Source organism: Antedon mediterranea, chromosome 3 (genome assembly GCF_964355755.1).
Source record: "Antedon mediterranea chromosome 3, ecAntMedi1.1, whole genome shotgun sequence".
Classification (NCBI taxonomy): Eukaryota; Metazoa; Echinodermata; class Crinoidea; order Comatulida; family Antedonidae; genus Antedon; species Antedon mediterranea.
In genome coordinates this window covers 20,616,784-20,633,791 of record NC_092672.1, presented here as the reverse complement: position 1 = coordinate 20,633,791, position 17,008 = coordinate 20,616,784, and the positions used below count along the sequence as shown (strand labels likewise).

The 17,008-nt window shown below is 33.6% G+C and overlaps 3 protein-coding genes across 5 annotated transcripts; 2 read left to right on the top strand and 1 right to left on the bottom strand.

Annotated features, from left to right (window-relative positions):
- The first annotated feature begins 210 nt into the window (after positions 1–210).
- LOC140045024 (uncharacterized) lies at positions 211–15,238 on the top strand. Its single transcript, XM_072089757.1, has 13 exons — positions 211–302; positions 2,094–2,179; positions 2,268–2,510; positions 8,600–8,693; positions 9,033–9,329; positions 9,708–9,819; positions 10,565–10,731; positions 11,215–11,363; positions 12,032–12,173; positions 12,573–12,887; positions 13,258–13,317; positions 13,709–13,839; positions 14,451–15,238. The coding sequence occupies exons 4-13, from the start codon at positions 8,603–8,605 to the stop codon at positions 15,099–15,101; spliced, it is 2,115 nt and encodes a 704-aa protein (XP_071945858.1). The 5' UTR covers positions 211–302; positions 2,094–2,179; positions 2,268–2,510; positions 8,600–8,602; the 3' UTR covers positions 15,102–15,238.
- LOC140043700 (uncharacterized) lies at positions 2,578–4,907 on the top strand. Of its 2 annotated transcripts, none has more exons than XM_072088198.1 (3): positions 2,578–2,751; positions 3,684–4,091; positions 4,189–4,907. In XM_072088198.1, exons 1-3 carry the CDS (start codon positions 2,618–2,620, stop codon positions 4,502–4,504), a joined length of 858 nt encoding a protein of 285 aa, XP_071944299.1. In that variant the 5' UTR covers positions 2,578–2,617; the 3' UTR covers positions 4,505–4,907. The 2 variants fall into 2 exon arrangements, with proteins under 2 accessions (XP_071944299.1, XP_071944300.1); XM_072088199.1 differs by lacking the exon at positions 2,578–2,751 and adding an exon at positions 3,144–3,365.
- Positions 4,953–6,555, bottom strand: LOC140043699 (uncharacterized). 2 transcript variants are annotated; one of them, XM_072088196.1, is made up of 2 exons: positions 6,368–6,555; positions 4,953–6,038 (listed from the first exon to the last, which is right to left on the bottom strand). In XM_072088196.1, the coding sequence occupies exons 1-2, from the start codon at positions 6,553–6,555 to the stop codon at positions 5,147–5,149; spliced, it is 1,080 nt and encodes a 359-aa protein (XP_071944297.1). In that variant the 3' UTR covers positions 4,953–5,146. The 2 variants fall into 2 exon arrangements, with proteins under 2 accessions (XP_071944297.1, XP_071944298.1); XM_072088197.1 differs by having other exon boundaries at positions 4,953–6,031; positions 6,368–6,508.
- Positions 15,239–17,008: the final 1,770 nt, after the last annotated feature.

The following is a 17,008-nucleotide window of genomic DNA, read 5'->3' as shown; positions in this document are numbered from 1 at the left end:
TAACTTGCGTGTTTTTTTAATGTTTCTATACAATAATGCCTGGTATATTTCAAGCACTTTTAACCGCCCACGTTTCCTTCGCAATATTGGTGTTCAGATACTGAATTCCACACGCTGATTTTGTATACCTTTATATCCTGTTACGTCGAATTGGCCATGATACAATTGTATTGTGCGTGTCCTACTATACCTTTATTTCTGATTCTATCCAGTTCATTGCACCAAGTACAATGATCTGATCTATAAACACATATACCTATTTATTCCTGCATTATATTGATGATATAGACCTAACATATCTGGTAAGATTTTTTTTCTCCTTTTATCAATTTAGGCCTAAACCTACGTCTAGAAAAGGATAGGTTCGATGACTTTGTGGGAGGACTGTTTTCGGCTTCCATTACCAAAAATGCGTTTCGTCGCTGGTCGGAAGTATGAATTGGGGGGAGGATAGCTATTGCTCAATCCCCCAATAGGTTGGTGCTCTGTAAATAAAACTGTATACCTATTCTTCACAACATTTTATGTTATCATGGAGAAATAACTAATTTCTCTATGTTTATAATCACATTATTATTCATAGTCGCTCACTATTTTGATTACTATGATTGGTCAGTTTAATACCAGGGCAATACATGCGCGCGCAGTAACAATCTCGGGAACCGTAACAAAAAACAGGCCTCTTGTCAGTGTGTTTTCTCGGACCCCTGTGAAATATTGGGAGATTTTCCAGAAAAACCTATACAAACCTGGTTACAGATGTGAACATTGTATTAGTTCAAATTTATCTTGAATTTGTTGAGGGATACCGTACTCAAATTAAGCCAAAAGAAGGGGCTTTATGGTTTTCAAAAGACATTTCATAAGTTGATAACATAAAGTATACTTTCTAATTTTTAGTTAAGTATCAATAGCAAAAGTAAGATATAGGCCCTAAATGCCATAGGAGCATAATGTTTAGATATTTCTTATAATTGTTTTAAAGAAGATAAGGTTGGTGGTGATTTAATGTCTAAATATTCATAATATCATCACTACATGCCAACATATTTTTGTTTGATTTTTGCTAATGCTTTTAACATATTTGCAAAAAAAACAATACACAGGTAATAGTGTGTATGATTTGATTTTCGGCTGTCATGATGAATATTTTCTGAACATACTTTGGTAATAAAGATTTTGTTTCCTCGTCATTTAACAGCCATTTTAGCAGTAAAGACTGTTTTACATTCCATTTGCAAAAATAATTATAACAATTCAAACTTACCCATTTCGCTGAAACGAAAAAACTCAAAGATAGAGATTTTTCTCAGAAAGAGGAATATGGAGTCATGCATGCGTATAGGTTGACGCTTTTGATTAGCGCTTTGTGAAAAACCGGCTTCAAACATTAGGTTTTGTTGTTTTAAATAAAATCTGGTATCTTTTTCCCACCTTTATGTAAGTTTCCAATTATATTTTTGTTTCATACAAATTCATCCATAACTTAGTTTTTAGTAGCGGATCAACAAAATTCACAAAGGGTATACATTTAATAACGGGGGAATAGGTATAAAAATTATTGTAATAATAATAATAATATTAATATAGGCCTTTAACGAAGAACATGGAGATTTAATAACATGTGTGAATATACTGTTTAAAGGTTTGCATGGCAAAATGTTGATATCAAGTTTGCGGGACACAACGTATATTAGTTCTGAAAAGAACTGTTGAGTTTCTCGACGTTTCGATCAATATGCTTGATCGTCCTCAGCACCGCAAAGTTTATATAAACATGTGTGAAGTATAAACAAATGAAAATTGTAGGCCTACAACAGAATGAGAATAATTGATTAAAATTACAGGGTAGTGGGGGTGAGGTCGTGTGGAAAAGAGGGAGTACCCCTTTAAGTCCGTCATCTATTTTCTCGTAGTATGCCTACAATATTTAATTATTGCAGTAGAAGTGTTCCGGTTAGTTTTACTAATAGTGTTACCCTTATGTTGATTAAATACTACTAATATCATGTAAGTTATGGAATAATCATAATCTATTTTAAATATGTAATAATTCATGGTTATCATTCATTAATCCATGGCTATATTTAAAGATTATGGAAATCCTTTAAATATCCTATTCGACTTTTCTCAGAACTGAAACTCGGCGTGCTAAATCAAACGTTATTCATACATAAAGGTAATTGTGTTCTATTTGTGTTTAGTATGCTGCTATTGTTATTGTACACACACTGGAATCGGTGACTTATTATATTGGTTCTTTTTAGATTAGTGAATATTAAATCGAGAGAATGACAACATTATATGGATGGGTGAATTGATTGTTAATGGTGTACGTTGTTCCTAGAGTCGGTGCATGCTCTCAATACCTCTGGTGAGTCTTATTTCCTCTTAGATTTTACATAGTATTCGGAGTTACTTTATTTATATGAGTGTTTTACTATAATATTAATATAGAGTTTAAGAGGATTGATACTATACTAATCGGCGCTGTATCCAAACCTCTTTGAGTAAGTATGATCATGGTATTAGAGGACGCGTAGGCCTAATTAGCGAGCTTTCGTTTTAGTACGGAAGTAGTTCAGTACGGTAATTTGAACCGAAATGTGATCTACGCATGCGCAGAAATTTAAGACTCGCCGTAGCGCTAAATTTCAGAACGGTAGTGAGAAGAAATAGCGTCCTGTCTGAAACGAACATTCAGCTGTGTATTTTAATACGAAGGACACGATGGAAGCAGTATCGTCAAAGGTAAAGCAGTTTAATCAGTCGTTATTTTAGCTTTATGTAATCAAACATAGACTAGGCTATAGCATATTAAATGAATGTTCATTAATGTAGTGCTCTAGATCAGTGATGCCAAATATAAAATAAAAAAATTGGCTTAGAGATTCGGCCTAGCTAGCCTAGGCTAGTAGTAGTTTAATAGAGGGCAAACCAGTGGCCTAATCGAACTAACTAGCCTAGGGCCTAGCTGCGATACCCTAGCTGCTGGCATTTAGGCTATCCCTACACGGTCCTACAAATAAACACAACTTGCACAAATAGGAGGTCTAGATACGTAGGACCCCCTACTCAAAAGATGACAGAAAATGACAAGTTCAATAATATTGATAAAATTAAAAACTAGCTAATCAAATTATCTTCAATTCAATCCTGCTTTGCTTAAAACAAAGGAGTTGTTTACTTTATTAGATTTATAACAACTCCCTGCCAATGTAGCTTAAAGTATTTATCTTATTGTCATACAATATAAGATATATGTAGATAAGCTTGTGTACATTTTATTATTTTTATCTTGATTTTTTATTTATTTTTTTTTCAAAACAGGCAGAAGAAATTAAGACAAAAAAGAGTACAAACCGGTTAGTTAGATAATTCAATAGTGCTCACTTTTTTACATTTATTTTAATATATTATTATTATTGTAAACTTTTTTTTTGTATGCACAAAACATATAATATTATATAATAGTATGCTTTTTTCAGTCTGAAATAAATGTGTTATCAATGTCAATCAATATTAGCATGATTAATTGTATAAAGTGGATAGTTCATTCAAGCTATATTATTTATTTTCATTTATTACTTCATTAGATTAAAAACTCCTACACTGAATTGATGAGAAAAATATTACATTAAAAAACACTATCATAAATTATGTGATTTTATTATTTATTTCAGCATGATCTGGGACAACCAAAAGGATCAAATCCTAATAGGAGAAGTAATCTTGGCTAGACCTTTTCAGTCCAAGAAGGGCACAACTGAGCGGGGAAAGGCATGGCAGGCTGTTGCTGATGCAATGAAGGCCCGTGAATACAAAGTTGACAGGCGGGCAGTGCGAGATCGCATATCTAATTTGATGGATAAGGTGAAAGGAAAAAATAACAAAGAAAAGGCAGCCAGTGGAATTGCAGTGGAGGAGACAGATGAGGAAAAGCAAATAAGGGAAAGTATTGAAGAATTCATCCAAGAAGAGGAGGATATAGAAATGTTACCAAAGGAAAGAGGAGATGAAGAGAAGAAAAAGGCTGATGGTGCAGAAATGAGAAAACGTGCATGTGAAACATTTGGAGAAACGCGGAAAAGGTAATACCAAATTTATGTAAAATGTAGAGGCAGATTAAAGTGTTTTTTATCCCCCTCTTCCTTAGTTTAGTTCTTATTTTTGTAAATTTATTTTTAGGCTTGATGTTGAAAGTAACACACCAAAAAGAAGGAATAGTGGGAATGACACAATCGGTATCATTCAAAAAAAAATGGAGATAGATCAGCAACTTCGAAGGGAGGAGATGGAGAGAAAAAAAGAGGAAGAAGAACGAAGGAGGGCAGAAGAAAGAGGAAGGGAAAGACGATTTGAGGCCTTCCAACAGCAACAACTGCAACAACAACAACAAATGCAGCAGCAAATACTTCAACAACAGCAACTCTTGCAACATCAAAACCAGCAAACGCAAACACTGATGATGGCATTTCTTAAGTCCATGGAAAAGAAAAACTAGATCCTTGATATATTTTTTTATTGTGCTAATCTGTGCAATATACTTTCTACTATAGTTGTTTTTATATATATTTGTGTTTATTAATGCATGCCTTTATTTATATATACTTATACCATTGTTTCTTTCAATCTATTAATTATTATCTTGAATGTTTTGAATACCATTGATGCCAAAGAATATGTAGTTTAAATCAAAGAAGTTTTGTTTCTATATGAATGAGCATTAACAAAATATAATTAATACATGCTTTTCAATATCAATAAATAGAAACATTTATTTACCTTACGACGTTTTAACATAATACCGGTAATTCAGCTATCACTTTAGTCACAATTACAATAATTTACATTTTAAAAATACACTAAATATTTGTTCTATTGCAGGTGTATCTTTAGTGTTGGTATGTTATATACAGTTAAACTGGAACCATTTTATTTCTTTTAATCTATTAAAGGTTCTCTTGTATTACAGTTAGATGTTTATGAATGTATATATGTATATGGTTACAATAAAAATATTTATATGAATAACTTCTTAAATTTAAATGGAAACAGTTATTTACTTTATAATTTATACAATTTTTAATAAATTCAATATCACTTCTATCACAATTATTTACAATAATTTAGAAAAAAAATACATTCATTGAAAATATTCTTCCAGCGATGGCGGTTCAAGTTCAAAATAGGCAGATGTATTGTTCTTATACACACATGTATGTGCATTTGTAAGTATTCCAGAAACAATGTACATTTTGCCACATGCACTCAATTGCACTTTCTGAGACTTCTTATAGTCTGTAAATTTAAATATATTTACAATGTCACCAAATAGCCATTCAACGCTAATTCTGACTTTGGACATTGCCGCGTTGAAGGCCACTTGTTCTGGTGTTATCCGTACCGTCGGGAAAGGTGCTTGCAATTGTGGGCGCAATGGGTACGCAGGATCACCATACACGCACAATACATTTCCCTGTGGATCATGTGATCTGGCCTCAAGCTCTGTCAACAGACCCGATTCACGAAGGAGAAATGCATCATGTCTCCTCCCTTCCACAGGTCCATATAGGTGAGCTATGAGGCCATTGGGAGCTGTCACTGACTGGAATTTCATGGCATGGATTCTTTTGTGACCATTATACATAACTTGTTGATGCTGATTTGGTCGGCATATTGGCCTTACGGTTCCATCAACGAACCCCCAACAGTTCCTCAAAGCAGCACCCTTTGTGTGTGTTGCCTCAGCAAATTCCTGTAAATGTTGTGGGGATAACCATGGCTGATCTAAGGATGAGATCCGATGTCTATGGATGTCGAAGATGTAGTTGGTCATCCACTTAAACGCCAAGTAAAGCTGTGGTACTGAACGTCCATAGTCCTTGATAAGATCTCCATATCTACAAGGATATGCATACCTTTGGAGTGTGATGCACAAAGCCTCAAGTCCATCAATTTTCGACTTATTCTCCAGAATTACAGTTGGTGGCACCCCCAAAGCATGTTTCAGCCGGTAGATATCATTTTTCTGGAATCTAAGGGAAATAATAATACACAGTATATTTTAAATCTCATAATGGATAACATACATGATACTGGACATGTTATGGGCATCATATATTAATTTAATATTTAATCAACATTTATTACTAAATAGTAGCTTCTGTAGATAGTATAGTAGCCTACTAGGGCTATACATAAAAGAAAGCAATACCTTCAAGGTATATGGAAGTATAATTGTTAGTAACCAATGTTAAATGTATTTAAGCTTTATAATGCCTTAACGTTATCTAGCCCTACCTAGTAGTAGATTATAAATTGATAAATAAAGTGCTACCCTGATTTAGCCTGATGGTCGGCTTACCTGAAATAGCTGTTGCATTCATCATCGTTGAATTTATCCAAGTTGAATTGATATTCATCACTTTTATACTGAAAATCAGGATTACTTGGGGAATTCATACTATACAACATAATGAATTCTTCCTCGTCCAGAACATCTGATATATAGGCAGCAACAAGAGCATCTCGTACCCTATGTAGGTTCGCCATGTTGTAAGATGCTGAAAGTCGAGTCAACTGATGATGGTACCTGATACATCGCGCACATGTTCCCGTCGCGCCCGTGAACAAAACGAAACAGAAACAGACATGACGGGAACCTAGTAAATGAGTACGGTCACGGTTGGTTAAACCGGCCGTACTGCACGTTTACCGTACTAAAACGAAAGCTCGCTATTAACTGAGTTAATGCTACGGTACGTAGGGCCTATCAGTATTACTGTGTTTATAAAGTGTTGGTTAGTAGGAAGGCAAACATAATGGAAACATAGTAGGCGTTGTATTTAAATCTCTATAGTGAGATTATAAATATAGTTAGGCCTAGGTGTAAGTCCTATACCCTACATTTTAGACCTGAACAATTAACTAAGTTATGATAATTATATAGTAATACATGATTTCTAAAGACTAATATGTTTTTTATTATATAGGCCTATACATAAGTCAATACCACTTCGTAAACATTCTTTCGCAATTTATGTTTTAACTGCTATTCAATTAAGTTGAATTATGTTTATCTTGATGTTGTTTCTCTGAATAAAGATGCTTTTGATAACATGTGCTAATGACACAGTCGGCTTACATCTATCGGAAATATATTGAAAAGCGTTATTGGAGTTACCTATAGAGACTTCTCTGTTTATTGAATGTACGTTTTAAGCCTATTTTATTCGTTATGTATGTCTCCGTACATGATCTGCAATAGTTATAAGCAAAGTGCAAACATTAGGTGTAAATAGTCAAAATATATATGGATACTGTATACCAATTTGATTAAATTAATTAAATGTGGTTTTATAAATGTGGTATTTATTAGAAATGGTAATTCATAGTCGGTGTATTTTATAATACATATTTGGGACACATGGCGTTTCATACAAAAATCGTGGATTGTGTTAGATCATAACAAGACGCAGGGCACGTCTAGATACGGTACTACTCATACAGTAGGAGGTGTTAAAATACTATATATTTGTTCATATTTATAATAAGCTGACGGTCTTCACGTACACGGATAAGGAAATGACACAATTATCCTAATGGTACTGCCGCCTTTTACAATAATGTACATCTTAATTAGAAGTGTGTTTACATTGGGTTAAAGTAATCTCGCATATTACCATGATTGCATTAGGCCTATGAACAGGATATACATTTTAAAATACGTCAGCGAAAATAAAGTTCTCCTCTTGGACGTAACGCAAGTACGTAAGCGAAACGAAGGTGATGTGATCACTCGCATTAAATTGTCATTGTATTGATTAGAAAGTTCAAAGAATATGCAACTAAAAACAACACCTAATTAACCTTAAAGAGGCATACAATGATGCTTTATTTATATATATATATATATTTTTTACTTGTGAAGTTTCTCTTTCTATAGCTATGAAATTATGCAGATATTGCATGCTTGGTGTGTTATAACATATGAGATCCTCCTTCGAGGAAATCATATTTTTCTGAAGGGATTCCTATTTCCTCGAATCGCGTAGCGCTTATAGAAACTATAGTCTGGTGAGAAAAAGTATTGACTATTATTATTTCAATACTTGTTGCAGGATTTAGCTTTTTTAATTATTTATGTTTTAGTTTTTTAGGCTAGTTAGGGACATAGGGGGACACAACTAATCAAGCTCTTTTTTAGTTTTTATGTGTTTCCTTTTCATCTTTTTTATGTTCTCATATATTGTTGTTGTATATTTTCATGATTGAGGATGAATAAAGAATATTTGAATTTGAATTTGATATTAGGCCAAAGGAGGATCTCAAATGTTATAAAATATCTTTAAAATAAGGCAATATCCGTTATATTACCTAAAAAAGGTTACATTTGCCTTTCAATAAGAATGGTTCCAGTCACTTAGAGTTAATGTTTTGATTTTGACACTAAATTAACGCTCTCATTTTATTTTGTGTACTTCGATGACGTCATACTGTACGATTATCATTTAGACCGATTATTCCGATCATGTTATTTCGACCAATCACGTTAATACTTATGTATAATTATCACTAGCTTTTTATTGTTCCAAAGACAATGGCAGAACTCTACACATTAAACATTTCATTGTGTACGTTCCAGATTTGGATTATTTTGACCACTGTCTGCGCTTTCAAAGCTACATCATGTAAGTAGACAACATCATTTTGTTTATTTTAACTATTTAACTTAAGAATTAAATTCTGAGGAAACGATGGAACTTACTTCTTATAATACACCTATGTTTCAAAATAGAAATATTTGCTTGATACGTTAAGAAATCTTCATTATAATGTTAAACAAATAAAGACTTTCTTTTTTTCAATTTTTTTCTTTAATAAACATTTTTTTTAATATTAACACTAATTCACTGTCGTTGTTTTGTTCTTTACAATGTTACCATTATTTTCCTTGTTGTACAGTAATTGTTGGGTGCGGACAAAAATATATGCTGTACGTACCTAAACTTTTTTTAATTTTATTGCAGCACTTAAACTGACGCCCGTTGATCCATATTCGTTGGCCGGTTCCACACTGAACTTCACATGTACGTTAGATCAAACAAAAACATCGTACAATGCCTCGGATATTGAATGGAAAGTTGACGAAGTACCTATTAATTCAGGAAAAAATACTGCCGTAATCTCAAGTACAGAAGCCATTCTTACCTTAACAAACCTAAACATGACAGGTTATGAACATTGGATCGAATGCTTTTTACTTGTAGAAAAACAAAATGGAAGAGTAACGACAAATAAATCTGAATCGTCATTAACAGTTGGTAGTAAGTTAGTCAATTGCATACATAGTTTTGAAAACATGATTTGATCCCGCCAAAGTTAACGATAATTGATCCATGAAGCGAACTTACGGGTAATCATGAACGGGTCCGAGGTGTATCTTGAATGTTACCTTTATGAAGTCCTAGAATCTAATTAATCACCGTTAATAAAAAAGAGATGTTGCGGCGGTGCATGTGGCATTTGGCGTGTATGGCCGCACCGTTCCAGATTAATGATATATTTAAAACATTTGCTTTCGTCTGTTATTGTGTGGTTGGAGACTGAGATAAGAGTTGTTATTATTGAAAACCACTCCTTACATGTAATAAGAATCCACACAACAGATAGTTATATACCTTACTATATTTTGTATCCTTTAGTCGTACCATCGTCTCCAACATTAAACTGCAAATCGACAAATATTGTTGATTATTGGTGTACATGGGCACAGAAATCCACCGGAGTTAAATCTGTCTATACATTTCAATTTCAGTAAGTCATTTGTATTATTGATAAATAACACAAATAATTAGAATCATTGCTTTTCTCACAAATAATAAATGTCTTATCATACCTAAAGAAATGTTTCATTTCTAATACAGAATACATGACCTTACCTCGGCTCCATCATAACACTGTCGGATGTAGCCCTCCTCAAGCCTTTGCCATTCGTTTCTGTTCTTTGCTGGCCTAGCCAAAGTTTTTTTACTGTATTAGAAATAGTGTCGTCCCTCCATCTGCGTTTTTGTCTTCCCTTCAATATGTTGCCGGTTCTCGGCTGCCATTCTTACTCTTCTCTTATCACAGTGTCTCGTAATGTGACACCAACCATTTGTCTGTCTGTTCATCGCTCTTTTATTTAAATTCAACAGCTACAGGTGCATAATCAAATATTATGCAAAGAGGACAAAGTAACAAAATAATACCATTATGCTAAATGATTACAGATTATTGATTAAATATTATTGAGTATTACTGATTACAGATTATTGGTTACAGATTATTGATTAGAAATTACTGATTACAAATTACTGATTACCAAATTAATGAATACCAATTATTTATTACTGATTAATGATTACAGATTACCGATTACAGATTATTGATTACTGTTTACAGATTACCGATTACAGATTATTGATTTACGGATTATTGATTACAGATTACTGATTACTGTTTATAGAATTTTGATTACTAACAATTAATATTGAATTATGAATTGTTTTAATCCCCCTAGAAACAGTTCTAATGTGTGGATCAACTGTTCTAATAAGCTAAACGACAGCACGTGCAAAGTTTCGGAAAATGATGGTAATCCAATGAGAGCACATCTAGTACTAGTAGTTGTTGAAAATATGTTTGGTACTGCAAATACAACATCCACATTTGATTCTAAGAATGAAGGTCTGTAGGCCAATATTTAGCACAGGTTTGGAAAATATAGATCATTACCATCGAATTATTTCAAAAAATATACAAGCACCACAGAAGATCAAATGTCTAATCCCTTTTACGTGACTTATGTGATTTATCCGGCGGGGATACGGGTTTCGTTCAATGAGCTTTTGAAGTATAACATAACGAAAATCATAATTTTTAATCTTAAATAATATCTAAATTGTTTGAAAATTGGCATGAGGAATAAACACTAGTAAAGTTAGGTTTGCTTTTGTGTCTCCTAAAAGAAATAATGTTCGGTAACCTTAGAATGTCTCAATGATTCTGTTGTTATGTCTTTTGATGTACGGCAGACGTTACTTATCTAAATTAAAGATTCACTGAAGTAACTCTCATGGCTGTACGCACGTTCTAATCGTTAAAGATTCACTGAAGTAACTCTCATGGCTGTACGCACGATCTAATCGTTTCATTTTGTTGTATTTTCAGCCGTACCTTTGTCACCATTAATTGATAGAGTTTTAGTGGGGGAATCAAACGTTTTAGTATTCTGGAAATTACAAGAAGATTGCTATTATTGTAACTCGCTATGGTTTCAACTTCGTTACCGACGTTTAAATGAAACATGGACAGAAGAGGTATGAAGTTACAATCATTTTCACTATTTGTTTTGTCATATTTGTATCATCAGGAGACAACAAATTGTGGAATAACTATCGTATATTACGAATGTACAAACTCATTAAATTTGAATGTAGTAAAATCGGCAATAAATATATATTTATTACGTTTGCGTAACAACATATTTGTAGAATATTTTCGACTCACTTCCTTCAAAAAGATTACGTTGTTTGGCTTCATTAAACAAATCTTCAAAATAATAAAGCACGCTTTTTAAAAGATTGTTATTCCGTTATGCAGGATTTATTTATTTTAATTTATTTATTAACCTAAAGGCAAATTACTAAAAAATGACAAGACTGTAGGTATCAGTGGCTAGATCTCAAATGGAGATGAAAAATATATTAAGCAAAGATCTAAATCAAATTTTCGGGTAGTACTTGCCCTCCATCAGCAGTGCAAGTGAAAATACTTGCACTGATTTTGTGGTAAGCTACTGTGATGACATGACAATAATAATTCAGTCATCTTCTACAACACATCTGAAACATTTGACGCTCGTGATCATACAGTTTCGTTAGAAAATTGAACGATTCTTAAACGTAACAAAATGCTTCAAAAGAAAATATGGTCATGTAGCTCCCAATGATTGACAAGGTGACTAAAAGCGAATTGTTTTTATTAGATTGAAAAACAGCATAAAAAGCAGATCATTATTGAGGAGATTACGACAGCGGTAGCTGAATATGAATTTCAAGTGCGATCAAGGTTTTCATTAGGCCTACATCACCAGTTCAGTGATTGGAGTCCAATTGTCACACTACCCAGTGAGTTTTAAAGTCATTTGGAATACGTATACCTAGTACCTAGATCGTTTCTACAAGATTGTAAATTGCATTCAATGTTCAAATAACCATTTGTAATGATTAGGGTCATTACATCCAATTTTACAGCTGTCACTATAGTGTATTTAATCCACCTCGAGTTGTATCTAACTGACTTACAATAGTTGGCTAGATAGTATCTGGTGACAGCTGCAAAATAGAGTTGTCTTTATGTGCTCACTAATCATATCTGCATTAATAATGACCAAATGAAATTAAATATCAAAATCCTCATAATGTATATAAAAAGAACAGTTTACCTTCTCGACCAATATATACCGTACGTGACTAGAATATTTTCTTTTTTATTGTCTAAAAATAATGGAAAATTTGTTTTTGTAGTTTCTATGATCATAGACGTGAACGCCACATCGTCAGAAAACGAAAACGTTTTGTCACTACAATGGGAAACACCAAATGATGAAACTCAGTACTTATACCGCATTACGGGAACCTATACTGGACAATCACTGAATAAAAGTGTTGAGGAAGAATTAACATTGAATAACATTGACATAAATGTGCCGTGCAACAACATCACAGAGAACACCATTGTCTATAATCTAGAGCTAAGGAGTGTTCAGGTAGACACGTTTGAGGTCGAAGTCGAAGGTCCTCCAACCAGGATATTATATGAGTTCAAATGCTTGAAACAAGGTGTGTTGGCCTATGTCTCTTTATTAAACCTAGAGGGTTCGCTTGTGCATGTATTTGGAAAACACCCATATTCGGGGTAAACTTTGTTTTAATCGTCAATTAATCCTTAAACAACTAATAGTAAACAATGGTTTCATTATAATATGGTTAAATCAGAACCAAAAGTATGCACCAACTTTCTGTATCATTGAGTAAAGTAAGGAAATCATTTGTCTTCTTCTCAAAAGCTACGGTAATATTCTGAAAATTGCTCAACACTTATTTTACTTTAATGTTGGCAAATTTACATAATCTATTTTACTTCATCACATAATGTATAACTAGAGATAGATATTAGAGCCTCATATTTACCAAAATTTTATTTTTTTAGGTTTGGTGACCGAGAGACAACCTGTAACTTTGAATACAGTTGCAGTGCAATATGAGCCTGGTATGTGAATAAGCCTATTAACAATTATTACACTTTAGAATAGCACACATGTCGAGTTTAGTTGCGACAATGTTAGGCCTACTTATTGTTGTTTCTCTACTACTGAATGCTTAGAAATAGCCTCACTATTGCATATAATATCTTCTTATGGCAAATTTACCAATAGCCATGCGTTAATCTGAAAATAGCGTAATTTTACTACCTGCTTGAATAATATTTTGGGTGCATTTGTGTGATCAAATTAAGGAAGTTGCCTCTATTTGTTTAGATGTGATCGTATATTGTTCATAATCCATATAGAAAAAAAAAATGATTTTTTCTCTTGTTTTTCCTTTACAATGTTCATGTTTTCAGAAATTTTGCAACAATTCATGATATGTTGTACTTTCAGATGAATTTATCATTCCGTTTCTTGTGGTGGGAATTATTATCTTATTTGTTATGCTGTTTTTTGGAGCTTTTAATGTGTATATACGTAAGCGAATTTTTATTGAATGGCCTGAACCAAAATTCTTCAAAGTGGTAAATATAATGTCTTTTTTGCTTTCAAGTTAAATATGTATTGTCCCACTGAAAACATATTTTTTTAAATTTTTTTGTTGAATATGCCATTTTAATGTCACATAATAGTTATCTTCTTTGACAAAAAATTGGACCGAAAAAAAATGTATTTACCTGAAAAATCAGTAATTTAAAGCAAAAAATAGTCAAATTGGCTGCAAGCCAATGGTTTTTGGTTTAATTTAACAATTTATGTTTGTCATTTTGTAAGTAAACACATGTTTTTTTTTCTATGGAAGTGATTAAATTTAGTAAAACTACAAAATAACCTATCCAAAGTCTGATTTAATTAATCTTCATTTTTCAGGTTTTTGGGGGACAATACATTTTTAAGAGCTAGGCAGCCTAGATAATTTATTATTTATTTGTCTTCTTTAATAAGGATAACCCGTGTAGATCATTCATTAAAAAATGATATTAAGGATCCGTTAGTTAAATGACGTAGATGTGTATTTCACGAAATTCAATCCACTTTGCGTGGTAATGAAATGTTGTTTAGAACCACGCATTCACTGTATTTGTCATAACAGACGTTAAATAACATGTTTAATAAAGGAATGTCTTTTACTTAGGAAATTAGCCCCGTTCGTCCGCGATTAGTAGAAAAGGAAGTTTTTGATGACTTGAAGACGAAGAAGTCGGACTTACCTACATCGTACCGCAGTTCAACGAGTTCTGATCAAGGATTTCATGAGTTTATTCCTGATTCCCAGATAGAAGAGAAAAATATTTACATGGTTGTACCGTCTATTGACCAAGTTTCACCAGTTACGAAAAGTGGTTTTATAAACTCATCACCAGTTACCACTGACAAAATGGAAGTTAAAGAGGGAAGCACGGCATACTTTCGCCTGCAACAAACAGGTGAGGATGATGCACTGCAATTGTCTCCATTACTCGTGGAAAGCACAAGACATGTGCAGGACTCGAATCCTTACACGCCAATGACGTCAGTTTCCTCAGATAAACCACTGAAGTCAGGAAAATGTGGAGAAGAAAACCTTACAGATCCTTACTGGAAATTAGATGAGGTTCTACGTGTAAAAGTAAACAGTGACGCACACGCTGGTTTGACGGAGTTTATTCCAGTCTCTACATGCGATTATTACAGCAGAGAGGAAGACATAGGGAACTTCATTGGAGAAGACGAAATTGATAATCTTCTGAATGGTATGCCACAGACAAATGTAGAACTTTTTGAAGATGGCCATTTAATATTCTAGAATTATAAAATGTTTTAGTGTACGGTACTTGTAATTGGACCTGGGGAGCCGGGACGCCCTCTATACCAATGAGTATAACCAAGGAACACAAACACTTGAGTACGGGTACTTCTTTGTCTTTATTCCAAAGCGGTAAAACTGCAAACAAACATAATCGATACATAGTCTAGTCACAAACATCATGAATAAAATGATTAATGGATTTATATAGTAAATATGTCAGAATGTTGAAATATTACATTCTCTACAAACAGAGATTATCACTGTTTGCAAACTTCAATTTCTTACAATAAAGTTTAGCGTTACGCATAACACACTTCAGTTACATCAAAACCTACGAACAATCGAATGTAAACATAATAACTGATTATTACAAATAAACTTACAGAGTGTGACTCAACATAATACGGATTCAATCTGAGGAAGCTTCGGGAAGCAAATCACTTGGATAACTTTAAAATGTCTAAAAAGAAACATATTATCACTATAATAACGTTGGTAAACACCGCCCTCAATCTCTAAACTAACTCATAAATATTCATGACTAAGAAAAATCGGCGAGTGGAGGTCCTTTAGCAGAAGCTATAAATGACCAGAAACTAAGAAAATTATACGATTAAATTATAACCTTCTAGTGCTTAAAATATATATGGATAAACGCTAGTTGTATTTTAGGCTTAACATACGGCATACAGTGCTAACATATGGCATACAACGTTAACGTAGGTGCACATTCTTCGTTAACGGGAAGCTCGAAACAACGACGAGCCACACCTTGTCATCCTCGTGGTAACATGTTGGACCAAAGATCCATAAAATTCTTCTAATATAATAAGTAACAGCTAACAAAATAACAACTATCAGATTCTAAGGTAAAAACATAATTACTATATATAGGTTCCGAAACTCACCAGAAAACATTAAAACGGTGATAAACACAGGTAACTTTGCATCTTAATGATACATCTTTCAAAGGGCGCGTTTATACAACACGCTATTACACGCATATTCTACACGCCTACGAGAAGTGTGTTGTATAACAACAAAGAGATTCCGTGTAATGAGATTTTAATTGCAAAAAAGGCTACTTGGCTGAATCCTAAAATTTGGTGGATTCCCGGTCGCCGTTACCGTGTTGGAAGTGTCCTCAGGGTATATTTTGACCTCTCGTTAAAACAGGTCGTAATATCAATCATGTCATGCGACGTCTAACAAGATTGGGCCCATTTATTGCTGCTTCGCTGCCAGCAATCATCCTCCTACCACGTCTTACGCCTAGCCTGGTTGGGCCAACTCGTAGTGGTAGTAGGCCTCTCTAGACTATCGTTTCCCACTCCAAACAGAATAAAAAATAACATCGCAAAAATGGCATCTTCTTCCATAGTGTATAGATGAAATAATGAAACCCTTAAAATAACATTTATTAATTTAAATGAACCGAGAACAAAATAAACAACAATGCAAACGTGAACGAATACAATAATGAAAATGGTAAAAACCGCGCGAATACATCGGACAGCGAGGAGGCGACGATGATTAATTGTTGACAACCCAGCCAACAATTCAATTCAAGCGATCAACGATTTGACCTTTTATCCTAGCATGCACTGCGTGTTGATGAAACTTCCGGTACAACACGGTATCGTGATTTCTAGTATAACAGCAAACGTTAAGGTGGGTTGACCTCGGTCCGAACAACACGCTAAAAATTAAAGCCGTGTTCAAATTTAGGGTGTTGTATAAACACGACCAAAGATGACTAACTAGTTAAAAAGAAAGTAACTTCGCGGTAGAGCTAACCTTAGTTGACCCCAGAGGGCGCTACGATCAATAAAACTCCTCAAACGGACAGCACAGTACTGACTTTACTTTATTTGTATATAAAATAATTATTTGAATTAGGCCTA